Source organism: Lissotriton helveticus, chromosome 6 (assembly GCF_964261635.1).
Source record: "Lissotriton helveticus chromosome 6, aLisHel1.1, whole genome shotgun sequence".
NCBI classification, from domain to species: Eukaryota; Metazoa; Chordata; class Amphibia; order Caudata; family Salamandridae; genus Lissotriton; species Lissotriton helveticus.
The window spans coordinates 1,281,268,572-1,281,290,016 of NC_136067.1; the positions used below are offsets into that span (position 1 = coordinate 1,281,268,572).

General features: G+C 47.6%; 1 protein-coding gene across 1 annotated transcript in view; it reads right to left on the reverse strand.

The window, feature by feature from the left end:
• The window catches only part of PYGB (glycogen phosphorylase B), a 689,075-nt gene that overhangs the window by 202,290 nt on the left and 465,340 nt on the right, over nucleotides 1-21,445 (reverse strand). The window contains exon 14 of the mRNA XM_078649032.1: nucleotides 19,338-19,485. Within this exon, the coding sequence (XP_078505158.1) occupies nucleotides 19,338-19,485 (148 nt within the window). The remainder of the gene's footprint in view (nucleotides 1-19,337; nucleotides 19,486-21,445) is intronic.

The window sequence follows — 21,445 nt, forward strand, 5'->3', positions numbered from 1 at the left end:
GGGTGGTCAAAGGTAAAGTATGCCAGCCTCACCCGAGGCACCTCTGGAAAAGTGTAGAAGTGTCCAGAGATCAGAAGTGGTACCTCCAAATGGAAAGGAACACAAGGTCAAACTATGAGGGAAGTGATAAAAAAACAGTTTGCACACCTCAGGCGGATTTATTCAAAGAGGTGAGAACTGTTGACTAAAAGAATAGGGTATATTCGGTAATCGTGTAACTAGATTGCCATATACAGTTAGTTGATAAAAGTCGACATGTTTCAGCTCCTTATGGCCCAGCCGGGTCTAGGGAGCTTTCGTCAGGACAAATACAAGCAAGGCGAAGTGTACTTACACAACTTGTGCAGTATTCATGTGCTTAGGTAATCACAGATTCATTTTCCTGATTACACGGAGAAATTCTCGTCTTCAGGGTGCTAAGAGCCGCTAGGGGTTGTGGTCTTGGCCACGTGTAGGTCCGTTCAGTACCTGTGCTGACTCTGCCCCTGGAAGGGGGCGGACCTACACGTGGCCAAGACCACAACCCCTAGCGGCTCTTAGCACCCTGAAGACGAGAATTTCTCCGTGTAATCAGGAAAATGAATCTGTGATTACCTAAGCACATGAATACTGCACAAGCTGTGTAAGTACACTTCGCCTTGCTTGTATTTGTCCTGACGAAAGCTCCATAGACCCGGCTGGGCCATAAGGAGCTGAAACATGTCGACTTTTATCAACTAACTGTATATGGCAATCTAGTTACACGATTACCGAATATACCCTATTCTTTTAGTCAACAGTTCTCACCTCTTTGAATAAATCCGCCTGAGGTGTGCAAACTGTTTTTTATCACTTCCCTCATAGTTTGACCTTGTGTTCCTTTCCATTTGGAGGTACCACTTCTGATCTCTGGACACTTCTACACTTTTCCAGAGGTGCCTCGGGTGAGGCTGGCATACTTTACCTTTGACCACCCAATGACTATGCCATGACGCTTGATGAGGGGCGGAAAAACAAATATACCGCAACGTCATAATCTTCAGCGTCTATGAGGGTTGTCAATTTGAACCAATGGTTCGTGTAGATACAAGTGTCCCTTTCTCATTGACTTTTAGAAAGATGCCATTTGTCTGCTCTTAACCCTGTGTGCCCGCAGCTTGTCTCTGATACACACCTGGGTTGCATGACAGCAGGGCTTTGTGTATTCCCCCTAGACAACCACCCACAATGAGACATTAGATGTGACTTGATGGGCCACACGCTCACGCCTGAATAAGCTGTGTCCTGTCCCCACATTAGGGTCCGAATACCCCCTGTAGTAAGTCTGGAGCCAGGGTAGAAATGGAGGACCTCTGTGCACTTCAAAGAACCTTCTTTGAAGCCTCCCCCACTTCAAAGGCACCAAGTTGGTATAAGAACTGGGCTTCAGGCCCTACCACGTCAAAACACTTCTGGACCAGTAAAGACACCTTCAGGAAGAAAAACTGCTGTGCTGCTGAAGGACTGCCACTACTCTGCTGGCATGCTGCAGTGGAAGAAATGTTTCCTTGCTATGCTGACCTGATGCCCTTCTGGTCTAGTTGAGAAGGACTGGAACTACATTGCTTGAATCCAGAGTGACCCCTACGGCTTGCTGACTTGCCTCCTGATCTGAAGTCTCACAGACATAAAAAACTTCCAACTATCCTGTTTCTGCACCTGGACTCTGGCATCTGTGAGTCTGCTCTGTCAAGTGGTGCCACCCCAGTCCTGGACCCTCGGAAGGGAGTCATCGCCCCTTTTGCGTGGACCAGAACAGAAGTATGATTGCATCTGTGTTGCTTCGGAGCCTTCGCTCTGCCTTCAGATCCACCACTGCGCGGCACTTAAAGTGAAGTCCTCGTATCTCCCTCGACGACAGCATCGATCGAAGCTGAAACTCCGCATTGCATCATAGCCGACTCATTATTGCTGTTGCGCCGCCAGGACCAGCGGACCAATGCCAAACGCATGGATCAACTATGTAGGAGAGTAGGGTCTGCTTTCCTATGGTCACCCCACTTTTTGCTTTTTGCTTCACTGGTTTTCAACTTTAATGTGGCTGTGGGCCTGCTAATCAGACCCACAGCCCAGCTGTTCTCTCTCTAAATTCATACCATGTACTTTAGGTACATCACCAATTGGGAAATGGGTCACTCTTGTGAGTCCCCGTACAGTGCACCATAGGTACCCAGGGCATAGGTGCACCCAAGGCCTACCAGGGGCTGCAGCATATCTTTTGCCACCCCTGGCTGGCCATACAAACTGACACAACTGGCTGATCACTCAGCTGGGGCAAGGTCGTGTAATCACCCCTTGCTTAGGTATAGTATTTCTATACCTACCATTATATATAGACACATATACACCTATAAGTCACTCCTATGGCAGGGCTTAACAATCCTGAAGGCAGAGTGCTTGGTTTTATGTGAGATGAGGCTCTAGCATGAGCTGAGCCTGTCTGCAGCTTTCGGAACCATGTCCTTATAGCTGTTCTATGATATAGCCATACCATATACTCTTAAGTGCATTATAATCCTTGCGGTTAAATGCTAACTTTGGTTTGGCTTTATCAAAACATGTTGTGTAAGGTGTCATATGCTTTGGAATACTACCCCCTCGCCAGTTCTGGCGACGGGGGTAGCATTCCACCCTTCTACAGGGAGAAGACATGTTGTTCCTGTTAATCCCGGTTAAAGTTAACCAGAGCCTCAGCCTCACAAAATGGATGCTGCTTCCACAGACACAAGTCTGACCTCCTGCTGCTGGGAGTCCTTCCAGTGAGGGAGGCTTGGACAATAGGTTTCCTGTCTTGGGGGGTGCTAGCACCACCCCAGACAGGCCATAGTGTATTGGGGCAGGGAGGGCTGAATGAAATGAGACACTGCCTGGGGCACACAAGGTGTCCCATGCACAGCCCGGTTCAAACCAGTTGCTGGGGACACTCCAGCCCCAGCTCTGGCGTGAAACTGGACAAAGGGAAAGGGGTGTCCCCACCCCCTTCCCTGGTCTCACCCGTAGGAGTGACCTAGCAGTTAATCCAGCCCCTCAGATTAGTATATAGGTAGGAGCTGAGTCTAGAGACTTTAGATTTATCCTGAACTGAAACTTGAAATGAAACTCTGGACCTTCAACGATCTACTTCTCAGAAGACGACTGAAGAATCTCCCTTGTGGTCAAGGAGTGACCACCCTGTGCAAACAGGCATCATCCAGCGATCAGCGGTTTACTTTGACGACGCTCCTGCTGGAGCCCGAGCACAGAGTCCAACGAGAGCCACACTTCCAGACTTCTCTGACCCCGATCCACAGTCCCTGCAAAGCTGAGACCCGTGGAGGCGACAAGAGACGTGGGACCGGCCATCTTGAAAAGCCTGCTCCTTGCTAATTGTGCAGCTTCCGAGGCACCCTCGAAGTTGTGCATTGGGGATTGAGAAGCCCCAGCCCCGAGCATCATCTGCACCGAAGATCAGCCCACCACACTCCATGAATTCTGCATGGGGCCCTTCTGCATTTTCCTGCTTGATGCGTCTGTCCGGTTACTTGCCCGTTGGCTAGTGGCCTCTATGATGACAAACCTTTGAATCTACACTGCCTGCCTGGTTGCTCCAGGTGGGCCCCTGCTTCCCTGCAAAGGAGAAGCCCCATAGACCTTGCTGGTCTAAACCTAAGCGAATATTCGATTCCTGCATGGGTTGCATTTGCCAAGGCCTGTTGACTCCAATCCGGAAACCGATGCCGCCAACAGCGAGATCCTTTGTGGGACAGTCCGTATCCAGCTCCTGTCCACGTGGCTGCAGAGTCAAGCTTCACGACATCACCTGATTGCTTCGCGACATCGCCTGGTTCCTTCCTGGTTCCTTCCTGGTCACTGGCTAGTGACCCAGAATCTGTCCCCTCTGCTTTCAGGTACTCTTCATCCTCGATCCGCCCTTGGATCCAACCAGACACTTCTCTCCTGGTCGCCTGCAGCTTCTTTCTTCAAGGCTCCATAGGATTCAGCGACGAAACCCGACACACTTTGACACCTATGCACCCGCTTCCTGTGGGTGAGGTAACGCGAGTACTCCGGTGCTCCTGTGGGTATTAACTATCCTAGTGTCCTAGTTTTCAGTGGCTTTCTCCTAGTCCATCCGGAAGTGACCTAAAAGAACTAGTTTCCAATTCTTTCGTTCCCATTCTAACTCTATGGTAACTCGCGTGTGTGAATAGACACTGCACACGCATCCCGTGGGCCTCCTGCTCCCTAACTCTTGTTAGTATAGCGTAGTCCCAGCGATTCCCTAGGCCCTAGGCCTATACTTTGTTCGTGACGTGGTTCTTATACCACTATTTTAGTATATGGTTTTACGTGCCTCTAGGGCCCTACTGTATATTGTGCAACTTATTGTATTATAATTGAGTACCTTGTTATGTGCTTTAGCCTCTGACCTCATAAAGAGTTCAGAGGGGTTGTGTTTATAATAAATACGTATATATTTCATATATAACCTGTGTGGTGTCCTTTCATTTGGTATTCAAGGGGTTACATATGGTAAAACAGCTGGCTTCACATGCTCTCTGAAGTTTTAGCCTAAGACTGCTTTGTCATGCTACCACTAGGATAGCTGGTCTATAAGGTTGACTTTACAACCATCACCATAAGGGTTGTTTGGACTGATACAGGGTGCCCACTAGAATAACGGACATCACATATCAGGCCAACTTCTCACATTGGTGTGCAGCGGTTGGGATAAGAGCTTGCTGTTGTTTTACCAATTGTAATCTTGAGATATCATTTGAAAGATCACATTAGGTACCTATAGGTACATATAACAAGACTATAATACTTAAGTTCTACTGAACTTAGTTGTTGTAGACCAAAGGGCCTAGCACACCCTGACTACAACTCCTAGAGAGGTTTAGTAGGAAACACTTAGTGTAGGTAGGTGCACCCACCACACCTCACTAGATCATGTCTCTGAGAGTAGAACCAAGTGGATCTCTCCCAGTGGAGGTAGATCCTTTAAGGATACCTTCTAGATATGATACCCTAACTTTCCAAGAGCTAAGGCACTTGTGCACTGGTAGAAGGTTAAAACAGGGTTCTCACCCTACCCTAAGACACCTGATTGAGCTCTTGGAGGAACATGATGCTCTGAAAGCCTCTAGCAGAGGTCTGTCAGTTAATGGAGATGAGGTACTACCCTCAACAGAAGATGCCCCTGATCCTACTGTCATAGATGATGATGAGGTTGAGGAGGAGGAAGATTCTGAGGAAGAGGTAGACAGCCAGGTTCAAGTTAGGAGACTTAGCCAGGCTAACCTAAGCCTATTTGGGGCTGAGAATGGGACAGCCCCATTCAGGCCTGCAAGTGGACTTAGCCAGAGGTATAGGAGGGAAAGATGCCATTCCAGGGAGTCTCTCCACTCCAATGCTTCAAGGGGTTCTCAGAGGGGAATGACTTCTCCTCAGAGGAGAGAACACAAGGCTAGGATGAGGAAAGTCCAACTCAGGATTGAGAGGGAAGAACTTGCCCTAGCTTAGGCAAAACCTGCTCTTGCAAGAGAGCAAAAATTAAGTGGACTAGAGTCCACTGGTGGCAGCAATATCCCTAAGGATAAAGACAGGTCCTATGACAATAGACACCTGAGTAAGATTGTGCCCCCCTACAAAGTTGGGGATGACATCCACAAATGTATAACTGCTTTGGAGAGGGCCTGCAAAGTACAGCAGGTACTCCAAAGTCAGTGGGCAGCAATCTTGTGGCTCTCCTTTTCAGAAAAAGGAAGATACAAGCTCCTCACAGTTAGTGATGATGATGCTAACAATTACCTTGTCCTGAAATGTGCTCTGATTGATGTGTTTGGCCTAACCACTGAAGAGTACAGGTTGATGTTCAGAGATACCCAGAAGACACAGACTCAGGACTGGACTGATTTCGTTGATTGTGCCACGAAGGCTCTGGAAAGCTGGTTGCTGGGAAGTAAAGTTAAGGACTATACAGGATTGTATAATTTGATCATGAGAGAACAAATACTTAACAATTGTCAGAACCAGTTGTTGCACCAACAACTGATTGACTTAGACCTGACCTCTCCCCAAGAATTGGGAAAGAAGGCAGACAAGTGGGTTAGAACCAGGGTTAAGCAGAAAAACCAGAACCAAGGTGGTGATCAGAAAAAGGCAGACCAAAAAGGTGGGGATCAGAAACAAAAAGACCAGAAGTCTTCTTCAGGCCCCCAACAAACTTCTAATGAGGGGGGGTCCCAAACTTCCAAGAAAAAGAAGAAAGATGGCCAAAAGGAACCTTGGTGTAACTTTTGTAAATCTGCTTCTCACTGGTTCAGTGAGTGCACCAAGAAAGGGACAGCCCCTACCACTGTAGCCGCCAAGGCACCTGCACCCCCTAGTACAGTTAACAGTGGTAGTTCCCAACCCAAGGCTATAGTGGGGTTAGCCATGGGTACTGAGGTGGATTCTGGCCTAGTCAGGATTCCAACTCAGGCTGTTCTTGTCTGTAATGTGGACATGGCTATGTCCTCTACTGTGAGTCCCAGTACTCTGGGCAAATACAGTCAAACACCTTTGATTAATGATAAAGTGGATCAGACCTAAAGGGACACATGTGCCAGTGTCACCATGGTGACACCTAACTTTGTGGACCTTGGACAGATTATACTGGGTGATAATTACTTGGTGACCAATGCAAGCAATGTCACTACTACACATAGTGTGGCAGTTGTTAACTTCTCCTCGGGAGGGGTAACTGGCCTCAAAAGAGTTGTGGTAAGTAAAGATTTCCCTGTGGAGTGTTTGTTGGGCAATGATCTTGAATCCTCAGTATGGTCAGAAGTGGAGTGTAGGACTCATGCAGAGATGTTAGGCATATCAGCTCATATCCTTGCTGTGACCAGGTCACAGGCCAAAAAGTGCAAAACTGAACAGGTCTTGGATCCTGTAACTATGGACCAAGTACCACTCAAGAGAAAGAGCAGCAGGGTTAAGGCCCTCAGGTGAAGATCAGCCTTCCCAGGAAGCTGATTGTGAGACCCCTGAAGGAACTGTCCTAGAAGAACTTGAACCTGACCAGGTTGAGTTTCTTGGGACAGGGGGACCTTCAAGGGCAGACTTGAGGCAGGCACAGTTCGACTACCCCTCTCTTAAACCCCTCAGACAGCAAGCTGCTTCTGAGGCTGCTGGGAATGCTACAGGTACCCACCGAGTTTACTGGGATGAAGGACTCCTTTATTCTGAGGCTAGAGACCCCAAGCCTGGTGCTTCCAGGAGGTTGGTCATACCTCTGACATTTAGGGGGTTCCTTCTTACCTTAGCCCATGAAATTCCCTTAGCAGGACATCTAGGCCAGAACAAGACTTGGGACAGGCTTGTCCCTCACTTTCACTGGCCCCATATGTCAGAAGAAACCAAGGAGGTGTGTCGCTCCTGTGTGACCTGCCAAGCCAGTGGCAAATCAGGTGGCACAACAAAGGCCCCCCTTATACCACTACCTGTGGTGGGGGTACCCTTTGAAAGAGTAGGGATTGACATTGTTGGACCAATGGATCCCCAAACAGCCTCTGGGCACAGATTTATACTGGTGGTAGTGGATCATGCCACCAGGTATTCAGACGCTATTCCCCTAAGGACCACAACAGCACCTATTGTGGCAAGAGCCCTTCTGGGAGTTTTCTCAAGAGTGGGCTTTCCAAAGGAGGTTGTCTCAGATAGAGGTGCAAACTTCATGTCTGGGTATTTAACTGCAATGTGGAAGGAGTCTGGTGTAAATTACAAATTCACTACACCCTACCATCCACAGTGCAATGGCCTTGTTGAAAGATTTAACAAGACCTTGAAGGGTATGATCAAGGGTTTACCTGAAACGCTTAGGCGAAGATGGGACATCCTTCTACCCTGCCTTCTGTTTGCTTACAGAGAGGTCCCACAAAAGGGGGTTGGCTACAGCCCTTTTGAACTTTTGTTTGGGCATCCTGTAAGGGGATCCGTATGTCTGGTGAAGGAAGGATGGGAGTTACCTCTCAAAAAGCCTAAACAAGACACAGTGGACTATGTACTTGGTCTCCGCTCCAGGATGGCTGAGTATATGAAGAAGGCTTCTAAAAACCTTGAGGCTAGCCAAGAACTTCAAAAAGCGTGGCATGACCAAAAGGCTGTGCTGACTGTGTACCAGCCAGGACAGAAGGTGTGGGTGTCGGAGCCAGTGGCCCCAGCAGCACTCCAAAACAAATGGTCTGGACCCCACACAATTGTTGAGCAAAAGGGAGAGGTCACCTACCTGGTGGACCTTGGAACTCCCAGGAGCCCCCACAGGGTGCTCCATGTCAACAGACCCAAAGCATATTTTGACAGGGCAGACATGGGCTTGCTCATGGCTACAGATGAGGGGCAGGAGGAAGAGAGTGACCCTCTCCCAGACCTGCTGACTCAGAACCCTGATGATGGTTCAGTTGATGGTGTGGCCTTAGCTGGCAGCCTCACTGGCCAGCAGCAACAGGACTGCAGACAAGTTCTACAGTCCTTCAGACATATGTTTTTCTTGACACCTAGTCAGACTAACTGGTGCACCCATGAGGTGGACACTTGTGACAGTCTGCCTGTGAAGAGTAAGATCTACAGGCAACCTGACCATGTCAGGGACTATATAAAGACTGAGGTACAGAAAATGTTGGAGCTGGGAGTAATTGAGCCCTCAGGGAGCCCCTGGGCCAGCCCAGTAGTCCTTGTGTCAAAACCTCACACCCAAGATGGTAAGAGAGAGATGAGGTTCTGTGTGGACTACACAAGTCTCAATGCTGTCACTAGGACAGATGCTCACCCAACTCCAAGAGCAGATGAGCCCATTGATAGATTGGCTTCTGCCAAATTTCTGAGCACATTTGACCTGACAGCTGGCTATTGGCAAATCAGGTTAGCTGAGGATGCCAAAGCCAAAACTGCTTTCTCAACCCCAGGAGGTCATTACCAATTTGTGGTGATGCCCTTTGGCTTGAAGAATGCACCTGCCACTTTCCAAAGGTTCGTGAACCAAGTCCTCACTGGGTTGGATGACATTTGTGCAGCTTATCCAGATGATATTGCTGTCTTCAGCTCCACCTGGGAGGATCACCTGATCCACCTGAAGAAGGTTTTAGAGGCCCTGCAGAAGGCAGGACTAACTATCAAGGCCACAAAGTGCCAGATAGGGCAGAGTAAGGTTGTATACCTGGGCCACCTTGTAGGTGGGGGTCAGGTTCAACCACTGGAGAGTAAGATCCAGACCATCAAGGACTGGGCTCCTCCAACCACCCAGACACAGGTCAGAGCTTTCTTGGGCCTGTCTGGTTACTACAGAAAGTTTTTTAAGAATTATGGGTCCATTGTGACACCACTTAATGACTTGACCTCAAAGAAGATGCCAAAGAAAGTTCAGTGGACAGTAAGCTGTCAAAAGGCATTTGATGACCTAAAGAAGGCCATGTGCTCTGCATCTATTCTGAAGAGTCTTGATTACTCCAAAGAGTTCATTGTCCAAACAGATGCTTCTGAGTTGGGGGTGGGAGCTGTACTTTCTCAACTGAATGTAGATGGTCAAGACCAGCCCATTGCTTTTATTAGCAGAAGGCTGACCCCTAGAGAGAAATGTTGGTCAGCTATTGAGAGGGAGGCCTTTGCTGTGGTTTGGGCCCTGAAGAAGCTGAGGCCATACTTGTTTGGCACTCACTTCAAAATTCAGACAGACCATAAGCCCCTCTTGTGGCTAAATCAGATGAAGGGTGAAAATCCCAAACTGCTCAGGTGGTCCATTTCCCTACAGGGGATGGACTTTACAGTGGAGCACAGACCAGGGACTGACCATGGCAATGCAGATGGTCTCTCCAGGTACTTCCACTTAGAACATGAAGACACAATTGGTCAAGGTTAGTCTAATGTCCCTGCATTTGGGGGGGGGGGTAATGTAGGAGAGTAGGGTCTGCTTTCCTATGGTCACCCCACTTTTTGCTTTTTGCTTCACTGGTTTTCGACTTTAATGTGGCTGTGGGCCTGCTGATCAGACCCACAGCCCAGCTGTTCTCTCTCTAAATTCATACCATGTACTTTAGGTACATCACCAATTGGGAAATGGGTCACTCTTGTGAGTCCCTGTACAGTGTACCATAGGTACCCAGGGCATAGGTGCACCCAAGGCCTACCAGGGGCTGCAGCATATCTTTTGCCACCCCTGGCTGGCCATCCAAACTGACACAACTGGCTGATCACTCAGCTGGGGCAAGGTCGTGTAATCACCCCTTGCTTAGATATAGTATTCCTATACCTACCATTATATATAGACACATATACACCTATAAGTCACTCCTATGGCAGGGCTTAACAATCCTGAAGGTAGAGTGCTTGGTGTTATGTGAGATGAGGCTCTAGCATGAGCTGATCCTGTCTGCAGCTTTCGGAACCATGTCCTTGTAGCTGTTCTATGATATAGCCATATCATATACTCTTAAGTGCATTATAATCCTCGCGGTTAAATGCTAACTTTGGTTTGGCTTTATCAAAACATGTCGTGTAAGTTGTCATACACTTTGGAATACTACCCTCTCGCCAGTTCTGGTGACGGGGGTAGCATTCCACCCTTCTAGAGGGAGAAGACATGTTGTTCCTGTTAATCCCGGTTAAAGTTAACCAGAGCCTCAGCGTCACAAAATGGATGCTGCTGCCACAGACACAAGTCTGACCTCCTGCTGCTGGGAGTCCTTCCAGTGAGGGAGGCTTGGACAATAGGTTTCCTGTCTTGGGGGTTGCTAGCACCACCCCAGACAGGCCATAGTGTATTGGGGCAGGGAGGGCTGAATGAAATGAGACACTGCCTGGGGCACACAAGGTGTCCCATGCATAGTCCGGTTCAAACCAGTTGCTGGGGCACTCCAGCCCCAGCTCTGGCGCGAAACTGGACAAAGGGAAAGAGGTGTAACCACCCCCTTCCCTGGTCCCACCCATAGGAGGGACCTAGCAGGTAATCCAGCCCCTCAGATTAGTATATAGGTAGGAGCTGAGTCTAGAGACTTTAGATTTATCCTGAACTGAAACTTGAAATGAAATTCTGGACCTTCGACGATCTACTTCACAGAAGACGACTGAAGAATCTCCCTTGTGGTCAAGGAGTGACCACCCTGTGCAAACAGGCACCATCCAGCGATCAGCGGTTTACTTTGTCGACGCTTCTGCCGGAGCCCGAGCACAGAGTCTGATGAGAGCCAGACTTCCAAACTTCTCTGACCCCGATCCAAAGTCCCTGCAAAGCTGAGACCCATGGGGGCGACGAGAGATGTGGGACTGGCCATCTTGAAAAGCCTGCTCCTTGCTACTTGTGCAGCTTCTGAGGCACCCTCGAAATTGTGCATTGGGGATTGAGAAGCCCCAGCCCCGAGCATCATCTGCACCGAAGATCAGCCCTCCACGAGTTCTGCGTGGGGCCCTTCTGCATTTTCCTGCTCGACGCGTCTGTCGGTTACTTGCCCGTTGGCTAGTGGCCTCTGTGATGACGAACCTTTGAATCTACACCACCTGCCTGGTTGCTCCAGGTGGGCCCCTGCTTCCCTGCAAATGAGAAGCCCCATAGACCTTGCTGGTCTAAACCTAAGCGAATATTCGATTCCTGCGTGGGTTGCATTTGCCAAGGCCTGTTGACTTCAATCTGGAAGCCGACGCCGCCAACAACGAGATCCTTTGTGGGACAGTCCGTATCCAGCTCCTAGTTGTCGTCGACGCCTCCTGGTCCACGTCGCTGCAGAGTCAAGCTTCACGACATCACCTGATTGCTTCGCGACATCGTCTGGTTCCTTCTTGGTTCCTTCCTGGTCACTGACTAGTGACCCAGACTCTGTCCCCTCTGCTTTCCGGTACTCTTCATCCTCGATCCGCCCTTGGATCCAACCGGACACTTCTCTCCTGGTCGCCTGCAGCATCTTTCTTCAAGGCTCCATAGGATTCAGCGACGAAACCCGACACACTTTGACACCTATGCACCCGCTTCCTGTGGGTGAGGTAACGCGAGTACGCCGGTGCTCCTGTGGGCATTAACTATCCTAGTGTCCTAGTTTTCAGTGGCTTTCTCCTAGTCCATCCGGAAGTGACCTAAAAGAACTAGGGGGCATATTATCAAGGACAGGCGATACATTATCGCCGCTTTTATCGCCAGGAAACTGCAGATAAAGCGGCGATAATGGCCTTGATAATATGCTCTATGAATTCCAATCGAAGCCCATGTTAGATGTGAACCCATCTAACATGGGCTTTGTGACCATATATCCCTTGTTGTCGCTTAGTGCTTTTTGGCACTATTTTGCACTTTATTCTACTTACTGTTTTTTTCATTTTAGTTTTTGTTTAATTTGGGTAATATTCTCTATTTTCCTAAATTCGTATGGAATCTTTTCATGTGCTTTTTTCACTGTTTAACTGATTGAAGTGTGGCATAAATACTTTATACATTGCCTCTAAAGTTAAGACTGGCTGTTCTGTGCCAAGCTACCAGAGGTTGAGCATAGGTTAATTTAGGGTTTGCCTGCTTCTTAACCTTACAAGGATTGTGGGTATTGCCTGACATACCCTAGTGAACCAACAATCCACTTTCTAAAAGGGTTTATGACTGTAGCCACAACATTTTTCTTCAAGTTGTATCCAACCAGCCAATCAGATTGTTTCGGGTCCGCAAACCCAAAATAGATGACAAGAGAAATGGCTTCCTTGAGCAATCAGATTTGGGCATTTCTTTAAATGTGGATTAGTGGCTGGTTTGTGAACCAAAGTTCACATATCTCTTTCTTTGAGAGTTTGAGTCACAGGTGGGCTTAATTAGAGCCCTACAAAAAAATCCCTTTTCCATTGCTAATGGAAAAGCTTCCGTTAGTTTTCTATGGGATTTAACATGTGGAAAGTCACTTTTTTATTTTTAGAATTTTGAAACCAATTTATTCTGTGTTTACATGAAGTTTGGTGCACAGTTTACATGCCAAATATTTTGCTGGCTTAGTTCGTAAACAGGTACTTACAGCCAAGTTTGTCCCATGGCTCGACTCTCCCTAATAATTTGCTGGCTTGCCCACCTCTAGAAAAAAGAAACAGAATTGCACTCAAGTGAGTTTAAGTGAGGCTCGTACCCGCAAAGATGATGATGAGTTGTGTCACTGATATTATTGAAGCTGGCAAATTTACTGCAAGCATAGTTTATAAAAAATGATAAGTCTGTTCAATAAGATAATGCTCATCATACAGTGCATTGCAAGTAGAAGCGCAGCTGTGTACAAAATGTGAAATGTCGCTAAGAAATCCATTGTTTGAACAATTATCACTGGAATCAAAACATCATTGACACTATCACGGTCTAGAAAAGTGCATGAAATAATTGTAGTAGTGTACATGACAAAATCAAAATTACACCGTCCCAGATCCATCCTCCGAACAGGTCCACTCACTGCACCCCCAACATCCCTGAATTCTCTCCAGTCCCCCCAAACCTTTTTCCCATTTCCTGGGGAAGCCACGAATCTGATATATCACCTCCTTCACCCTCTGACACCGATCAAGGTCAGATTCCCAATCTGTGACACTCGGGGAGCGTTCATGCCCCACTTCCTTGCAATATTGCGTTTTGAAATGCGACCCGGGACATCACCCCAACTATCTAATGCCAGAATCCCAGAATTACTAGGCAGTCTCACAGGATATGAAAGAAGGTACCCTCCTGGTCGCAGCCCATAATGCACAATAGTGTGTTGAACCTTCCAATTTTATGTAAAAGGGTCCGTGAATAGTATGTCCAGGATCTTGAGTGGAACCAACCTGAATCTGGCTTGAACAGCTATTTCACGTGGACCTTGAAGAGCCTCAATCCAGTCATCATCTTTACTGCCACCCAGATCATCAGTCCAGGCGTGTCTCAGGGCACCCAACAGGTCAGGGGAATTATTAATTATCCTTGGGTAGAAAGTAGAAATCCCTTTTTTGGGTATAGGTTCAGTTAGCAAACAGTCCTCTTATGTCGAAGCATCAGGAAATCGTCACCCTCAAGGAAGTGAACCCGCAGTACATGTCCCAGCTGGAGATACCGATCGTTCTTAGGTTCTGCCATGTCGTACTCCTGACAAAGGACATCAAACTTTATCAGAGACTGATCTCTCCACACATCCCCCAAAGGTTCAATGCCTCATAGTGCCGAACGAGAAAAGCCTGCTAGGGTGCCCACCTCGTGAAGCAGATCGCTATGCCACAAAGGAGTCAGAGTATGAGCCTGTCCTTCTAACCCAGACTGCTCAAGGCTTCCCTCGAAATCTGGACCACTGTCCCTGTATGTGATGGTAACTTTCTCTCCATTATTTTACGGTAGAGGATAGCTTCATGCCCGCCTCCCCCTTTTGCATCTCTGTCAATCCATTAAGATGGTTCCTGTCTATCGGAGAAGATCCACTATTTGACCACCAACAGCTGGGAGGCCCAGCACTACTTCCTGACATCTGGGATTGTTAGCCCCCCATCGTCTATTCCTCTCTGCAATTTGCCTAACGCGATACGTGAGGCATCGCTTTTTCATTGGAGCAGACAACGCTCATTTTACTGAAGAACTCTACTGGAATCGGATAGGGTGTATTTTGAAGCACATATATAAAGCGTAGGAAGGCCAGCATTTTGTAGAGAGCAGCCCTGCTCATTAGGGACAAATGGCAGTGTATGCCAATGTGCCATATCATTATGGAGTCTCTCCAGTTGGGGAAACAAATTCCTTAGCGTAAATATGTACAGGGCTCGGGTGACATAGATCCCGAGGCACTGGTAGCTCTCAGTAACTACCGGTGCTGTGCACTCTACAGGGAGCCGTGGTGACAGCCCTGACAAGGGAAAGATGGTAGATTTGGTTGATACGGTAGCCAGAGTAACTGCCAAAGAAATCAAAGATGTTCAATATCCTAGCTACTGAGAAATAGGGTCTTGTAACAGAGTACTATGGGGTCAGCGTACAGGGAGATATGTTCTTCCCAGCCACTGATTCCCCACACCAGTGGGTCCTGTCAAATCTGCGAGCAGCTCAAGGGCCAAGGCAAATATCATGGGCGAGAGAGGGCACCCCTGTCGGGTTCCCTTCTGAAACTCAAAGGACTGAGATTTCGTCCTGACCTGCACCCTGGCCATAGGGACCTGGTACAAAAGTCTCACCTACCCACAAAATTTTGGTCCAAAGCCCAGCCTTGTCAATGTGGCGAAAAGATAAGGCCATTCAATGCTGATCAATGCCATTTTGGTGTTAAGAGCCATCAAAAACGCAGTGTCTGGGCCCGGCTGGCCCATTATGTGGAGCCCACTATAGAGTCTTCTCAAGTTGAGACGAGTACTCCAGTGTGGCTTGAAGCTAGATTGATCTAGATGTACTATGGAAGTTATGACTTTACTTAAAAGCATTGCAAGGGTCTTAGCCAATACCTTGGCCTCTACGTTCAGTGAGGATTTGGGACTGTAAGAGTTGCAGTTGGTCAGGGGTTTCCTTTTATGGGTATGATGTCGATCGTAGCCATACCATGGCCTTCTGGAAGGCAGCCCTGGGTCAGCACTGTCTGAAACATTTCTAGCATTGGCTTAGCTATCTTGTCCCCAATCCCTTGAACAATCCAATGGGCAAACTATTAGGCCCCACCACCTTACCATACTGGAGGTCCCCGATGGCAAGTGCCAATTCATCTCCTGTCAGGTCCTTCTCAAGGGCCTACACTACATCATCCGCTAGTGTCTGGAGGGGATTATCGTGAAGTAGTTCTTCCAAGTCAGAACCTGGCCTGGTACTTGAGGTGGTGTATAATTCCTCCTAATAAGTTTCCAAGGCATCAGCTATCACCTCACCTCTAGTCTGTAAAACTCCCTCCTCATCTAGGACTCCTAGCACCCACGAGTGGTCCCGGTCCCTCTTCTCTAGCCAAACAAGCAGGTTGTTGGCCTTGTCGCCCACGTCATACAACCGGCGTTGTATTGCCAGTGCATGAGAGAGCACCATGTTATCAACCAAGATCAGCAAGTCTTGATGACAAAGATGCAGCTGATGACATATGTTGCCACCCCCTCCATTGCCACTCTAGCCTTGACGTCCTTTATGTCCCTCTTTATAGCCTCCCAATCATTTTTGATATCCTTCTTTTTCCCTCCTAGAGAGCCTGGGTCTGTTCCCAGATAACAGTTTTGAACATCTACCATAAAACACAGGTGGATGTTACTGACCCCAGGTTCTCTTGAAAGTATAATTCAGTGGCTGTGATGAGCTTTTCTTTAACGCGTAGTGTGTCGTTAACCTGAAAGCCCCAATCCGGGTGTGATGAGTGAGAAGATGATCAAGTCGGGAGAGTGAGCCATGCGCAGAAGAGAAGTACATATATTGTTGTAATTGTGGGTTATGTGCCCTCCACAGATCTACCAAACCCATTGCAGAAACAAAGGCCAGCAATAATCCTGCATCTGCTCTGGTGGGTGCAGTACTCCTTCTATCTACCCCAGGATCCATGGCAGCATTGAAATCTCCCCTAAGTATAAGAGTGCCTCCAGACATTTACATAAGTAGAGAACTGACTTTAGGAAGGGTTAAGGGGTAGTCTCTGCGGTACATAGAGGGAACAGAGTTTTAGGGTAAGTCCCTCCTAGGTTCCAGAGATGGCCACATAGCAGCCCAGGGTGTCCTGCCACGTTTGAAGTCGGGTGAAAGGTAATGTTTTCTTGATTAGTATGCCCATGCCCCTTGAGCCTGTGGAGTAACCTGCATGGGCCACCAACTTGAAACCAAATCGATCTAAAGCCATGTAGTGATTACCCCGGAGGTGCATTTCTTGTAGAAGTATGAGATCAGGAGAGTGTCTCTGCACATAATGAAGCACTAACGTGTGTTTTATTTTGTTCCCCAGACCGTTGACATTCCATGTCCAGATATTCGATTCTCTTTGTGGTTTCCCAATCATTAGTGTAGATGTGCAGTGTGTTTAGGGCCCTGGGCAATAAGGACTAGGAAATCGTGCGAACCCGGCCAGTACTGTAACCTTCTTGCCTGCATTACCTTGACTAACAAGAAGCTGCATAGATGAGCAAATAATGATAATAACAACACTAAACAAATCAACCCCAGTAACTTGCCACACCTTGGTCCCCCCATAACGAGTTCAAAACTACCCACTACCCAACATGCCTGTCACCCCAAAAGTTGCATGTAACAGTAAGGGTACATCGCATCACCAAAGTGATCTGGTCTGAGATAATGATGCTAAGTATTGTATTCCCTAAGGTTTGCATGAGGCAGTTCTTTATGACTACACCGCCCCCCACAAGGTTCGTATGCATCAATATCGTCCCGAATAGGCAGGATCCATGACATAGCCCATACCACAGATCAATATAACATTACTAGGTCCATACAGCAGGAGAAAGAAATGTCCTCTCCTCCGTAAAGGGCCTCAGGATTTTGGGTTAGCAGAGCCGTCATGGCTGCTTATCTCTGTCCCTCCGTTCGCGGGCCTGGTCCAACGATCATGGCCTCTCTTCCAAGTCACACCCCTCCAACCAGTTCCATGCCTCATCCTGAGAAACAAAGTGCAGTGTCTTCTAATCCGTCACAAAGCGGATCTTGGCTGGGTATAGCATCATGTACTTGATGTTCTGGTCCTGTAGTGCCCTCTAGACTGAGTTAAAATTCTGTTGCATAATTAGCACCTGAAGGGTGAAATCAGGAAAAAAATGGATAATCGAGTTCTTGATGTAGAGATCCCTGTGGGTACGAGCTGCCTGCAGGATTGCATCTTGGCCTCCATAGTTGAATACCCTAGCTATGATCGTACGTGGGTGGCATCCAGGCGTGGCAGGGGGGCAGCTCCCTGTGCACCCTCTCTATAGAGAAATAGACGGATATTCTCGTAGGACGGAGTGTCTTAAGGATGAGATCCTCCAGGAAGAGATGAACACTTTGCCCCTCCGCCCCCTCAGGCACCCCCACCATGTGAATTTTGTTATGTCTGGCATGACTCTCCTGGTCCTCCAGACGGGCTGTGATGGCAGCGTCTGTTTGGTAAGTATATCAACCTGTTTTTATAGCCTCTTTGTTCTGGAGAGTAACCCATTTATCTTAGATTCAGCAGTAGTGACGTTCTCAGCTATACTGTGGACATCAGCATGCAGCAGGTTGACATCCATCGCAACAGTGTCCAATTTAGCCTCCAGCATGCTTCTGAGGCGCAGGGGGCACAGAGAGTGCAGCTCTCTCCCCCACCCACCCCGGCCGGGCTCTCCTCCCAGCATCAGCCGGCAGACACTGTAGCAGTGGGAGAGTATTTATTTAATTGTATTTTATTTAATGCGATTTTCTATAGCGCGAACATTACCCAAAGGTGTCATATGAGTGGCTGCATGAGCCTCAGTGGACATGACCTGCTGTTGTTAACTTTTGCAGACTCTGCCTACTTGGTTTGGTCCAGTACAACCTGTATCCAGCATGCTGCTTCCCTCATCAAAAATCCTGAGAAAATCTATTTGTATATATATATGTATATAGCGATAACTCTAACCACTATAGACCTTTGTCCTCACTACCACTCCTATGTGATTCTTAGAGTTTATCCATTTGTATCTCTTCCTTGAGTGACTTTACAACTTGTACATTTGCAATTTTCTCTGTTTGTATCTCTTCCTTGTGTGACTTTACAACTTGTACATTTGCATTTTTTTTCTGTTTGTATCTTTTATGTAACTCATGTAATCCTAAGTCTTATGTATCGCAACTGGTTCTTATGTAAAGCGCTCTGACACCTTTGGGTAATGTTCGCGCTATATAAAATCGCATTAAATAAATAAATAAATAAATAAATACATAAATTATCTCCCTCAGGGAGGGCCCGGGCGAAAGTGTGGCCAGATCATTTTGAAAGTCACTTTTTAGACCATTCATTTTTTTTGCAGCTTCCACCACACCTTGCATAATATACACAAAACATGCCTAGCAGAACCCAAATTAGATGAGCATTTTTTAATAATGTTTCGTGCAGATTTGTCAAACGACACTGACGGTATTAGCAACAAAAAAATCTTCTTTTCAGTAGAAAGTTAGACCTAACCATAACTGCATATTTTTTGTTCATCAAATAGTTAACATCTTGTGTAAGATGTTGGATTGCATCACTTGTAAACAAACCAAAAATATTTAATATATGACTAGTGTATATATCAAACCAGAATTTATGATTCTGTCAAAATCTTTTGACTTAAAAGAGGATAATAGTAAAAAATCTAGTGTTATTGTTGTCAAATCATTCACTTTTATCAGTAAAACGTAGAAACTAGTACAATGGAGTACTCACGATTGTAGAGAGAAATGACATGTAAACAGTTGAGTAGCTGCCTCTTGTACTCGTGGATTCTCTTGACATGAAGGTCAAACATAGATGAAGGGTTGATCTTCACTTTATAGATCTTTTCTAAGTATGCAGAAAATTTCAGCTTGTTCTCCTGCAGGGTTAAGAAAACCAAAGCATATCACGTACATGTGCTTAGTTTGTCTTATTAAGTATACATCCCTCCTCATTTGCCCCAACTATCGCTATGATAGAAGTATGGCCCTAAAGCTGGCTATCGCTCTACTGCATTTATATTTTGTAATGCCATGTTCTGCTGGGACTTCCAGGTTACTCACAACAGGGAAATGACCATCAGGCATATTACACAATGTGCCCTTGGGGTACAGTGGGTGAGTTCACCTGGTTTATGTGCCCCTAGGGCACTTTGGTATTACAGATGGGACCACAGATGCTTGTGCGGCCCCTTCTGTAATACTGATAACGCTGGTTCACATGTAGCACCAGGGTTATCGTGTGATGGCATTCCCTTGTTTGGATGGGGACGTGGCGGGCCTTTTTCCTTCCATATAATTTGAGGGAATCTCATGTGCCAGGAACACGGGGTAACTATACAAAGAATGAGGATACCACTTTTGGGGAACTGAAGAGGGTAATGCTCTATTTCAAATAGACACTGATAAGGAGAACTCCCATATAACCCAGAGTGTCACTGAGGACACTTGATCAGTATCAGTTTTATTGGAATAATATTAAAAAGAAACCAAGATTTAACACAATATCGGGGGCGTGGCTGAACCACAACCAAGATGGCCGCGTAGTGTCGGAGCTCCGCTGATGTCTCTGGGAACAACGACCATTCCTGAGCTCACACGCTGAAATGCACATTTGTGACAGCGCGTCCACACTCTCCATGGCATCCGGAATACATTGATGCCACTCTGCACGATATCGGTAGTGGGGAACTGTAACTCTCCCAAAGTGAGTACTGAGGCCTGCTGCGCACCGCTAAGCCGTCTGTTCGAGTAAGGCACAGACACCGCCTAGGGCCGGGAGCGGTCTGCCTTTCACTCCAACGCTGATGAACGTACTCAGGGACTGACAGCATCGCCATACATCCCTGAAACACGTTGCAACCTGCACTGCTGTAGTACCACGGAGCGGCCAGGAACTCTCAGGCAGTCCCGCAAGCAGAAGGTAGGCCCACCCGTCGACTCGATGCCCTGGAAAACCGAGGGCCCGCGCTGGGGCAGGATGATTACCAACCTCTGAAATTACCACCCCCCCCCGGGGGTTGGAGCCCTTGACACATCCTCGATGTTGGCCGTGATATCTCTGTGACCCCCTGGGGGGCAAAGAAGAATAAAAACATAGAGACGATCCAGGTGGCGTAGCGGAAGTGCCCCCGCACTGACCTCACCTGTATACCATTTGGGCGCACACCCCGAGTTGTAGGCATAATAACCAGACAGCTCCACTGACTCTTGCCAGGCAGCGCCACCAGGGACACCCATGCTTGACAGTGGCGGGGGGCAGAAAAAGAGGACTCGCCACCTTTGGTACGGATTGCCATTTGGGAGGCACACTCGTAGAGCGACAGGATCAACTACACCTGGTACATTGCGCCACTGTTTACTTGAGGCCCCTTCCCAAGGCTATGGGCAAGGGGGATCCAAAGCAGAGAAAGCTAAACTTTGACTAGGTTGGCGGCAGGACAGATTCTACGAGCACCACGATGGCAGAGGGTGGAGATACTATTACCGCCCCGCCACAACTCCCTACACACCGAGGCACTCATGGCCAAACTCAAAGCAGGCTTTAAAGCGCTGGGTACTCACTTTGACGTGCTTGACAAATGGCTGGACAAAATGGGGGCCAGACTGGACCAACGTGACAAGAGACTTGACACTGCTGAAGGCAGAATTTCAGACGTGGAGGATGGCTCGGCTCAAGCTACCAGGTGGTTGGAGAGAATGAAAGATCTCCTCAAGAATATCGCCATAAAGAACGACAACCTTGAAGCTAGGAGGAGACGCAACAACATTTGCATCATGGGAGTGCCTGAGTCAACTAATACAGGTCACCTGGATGGTTTTGTGGAAGGTCTCTTGACT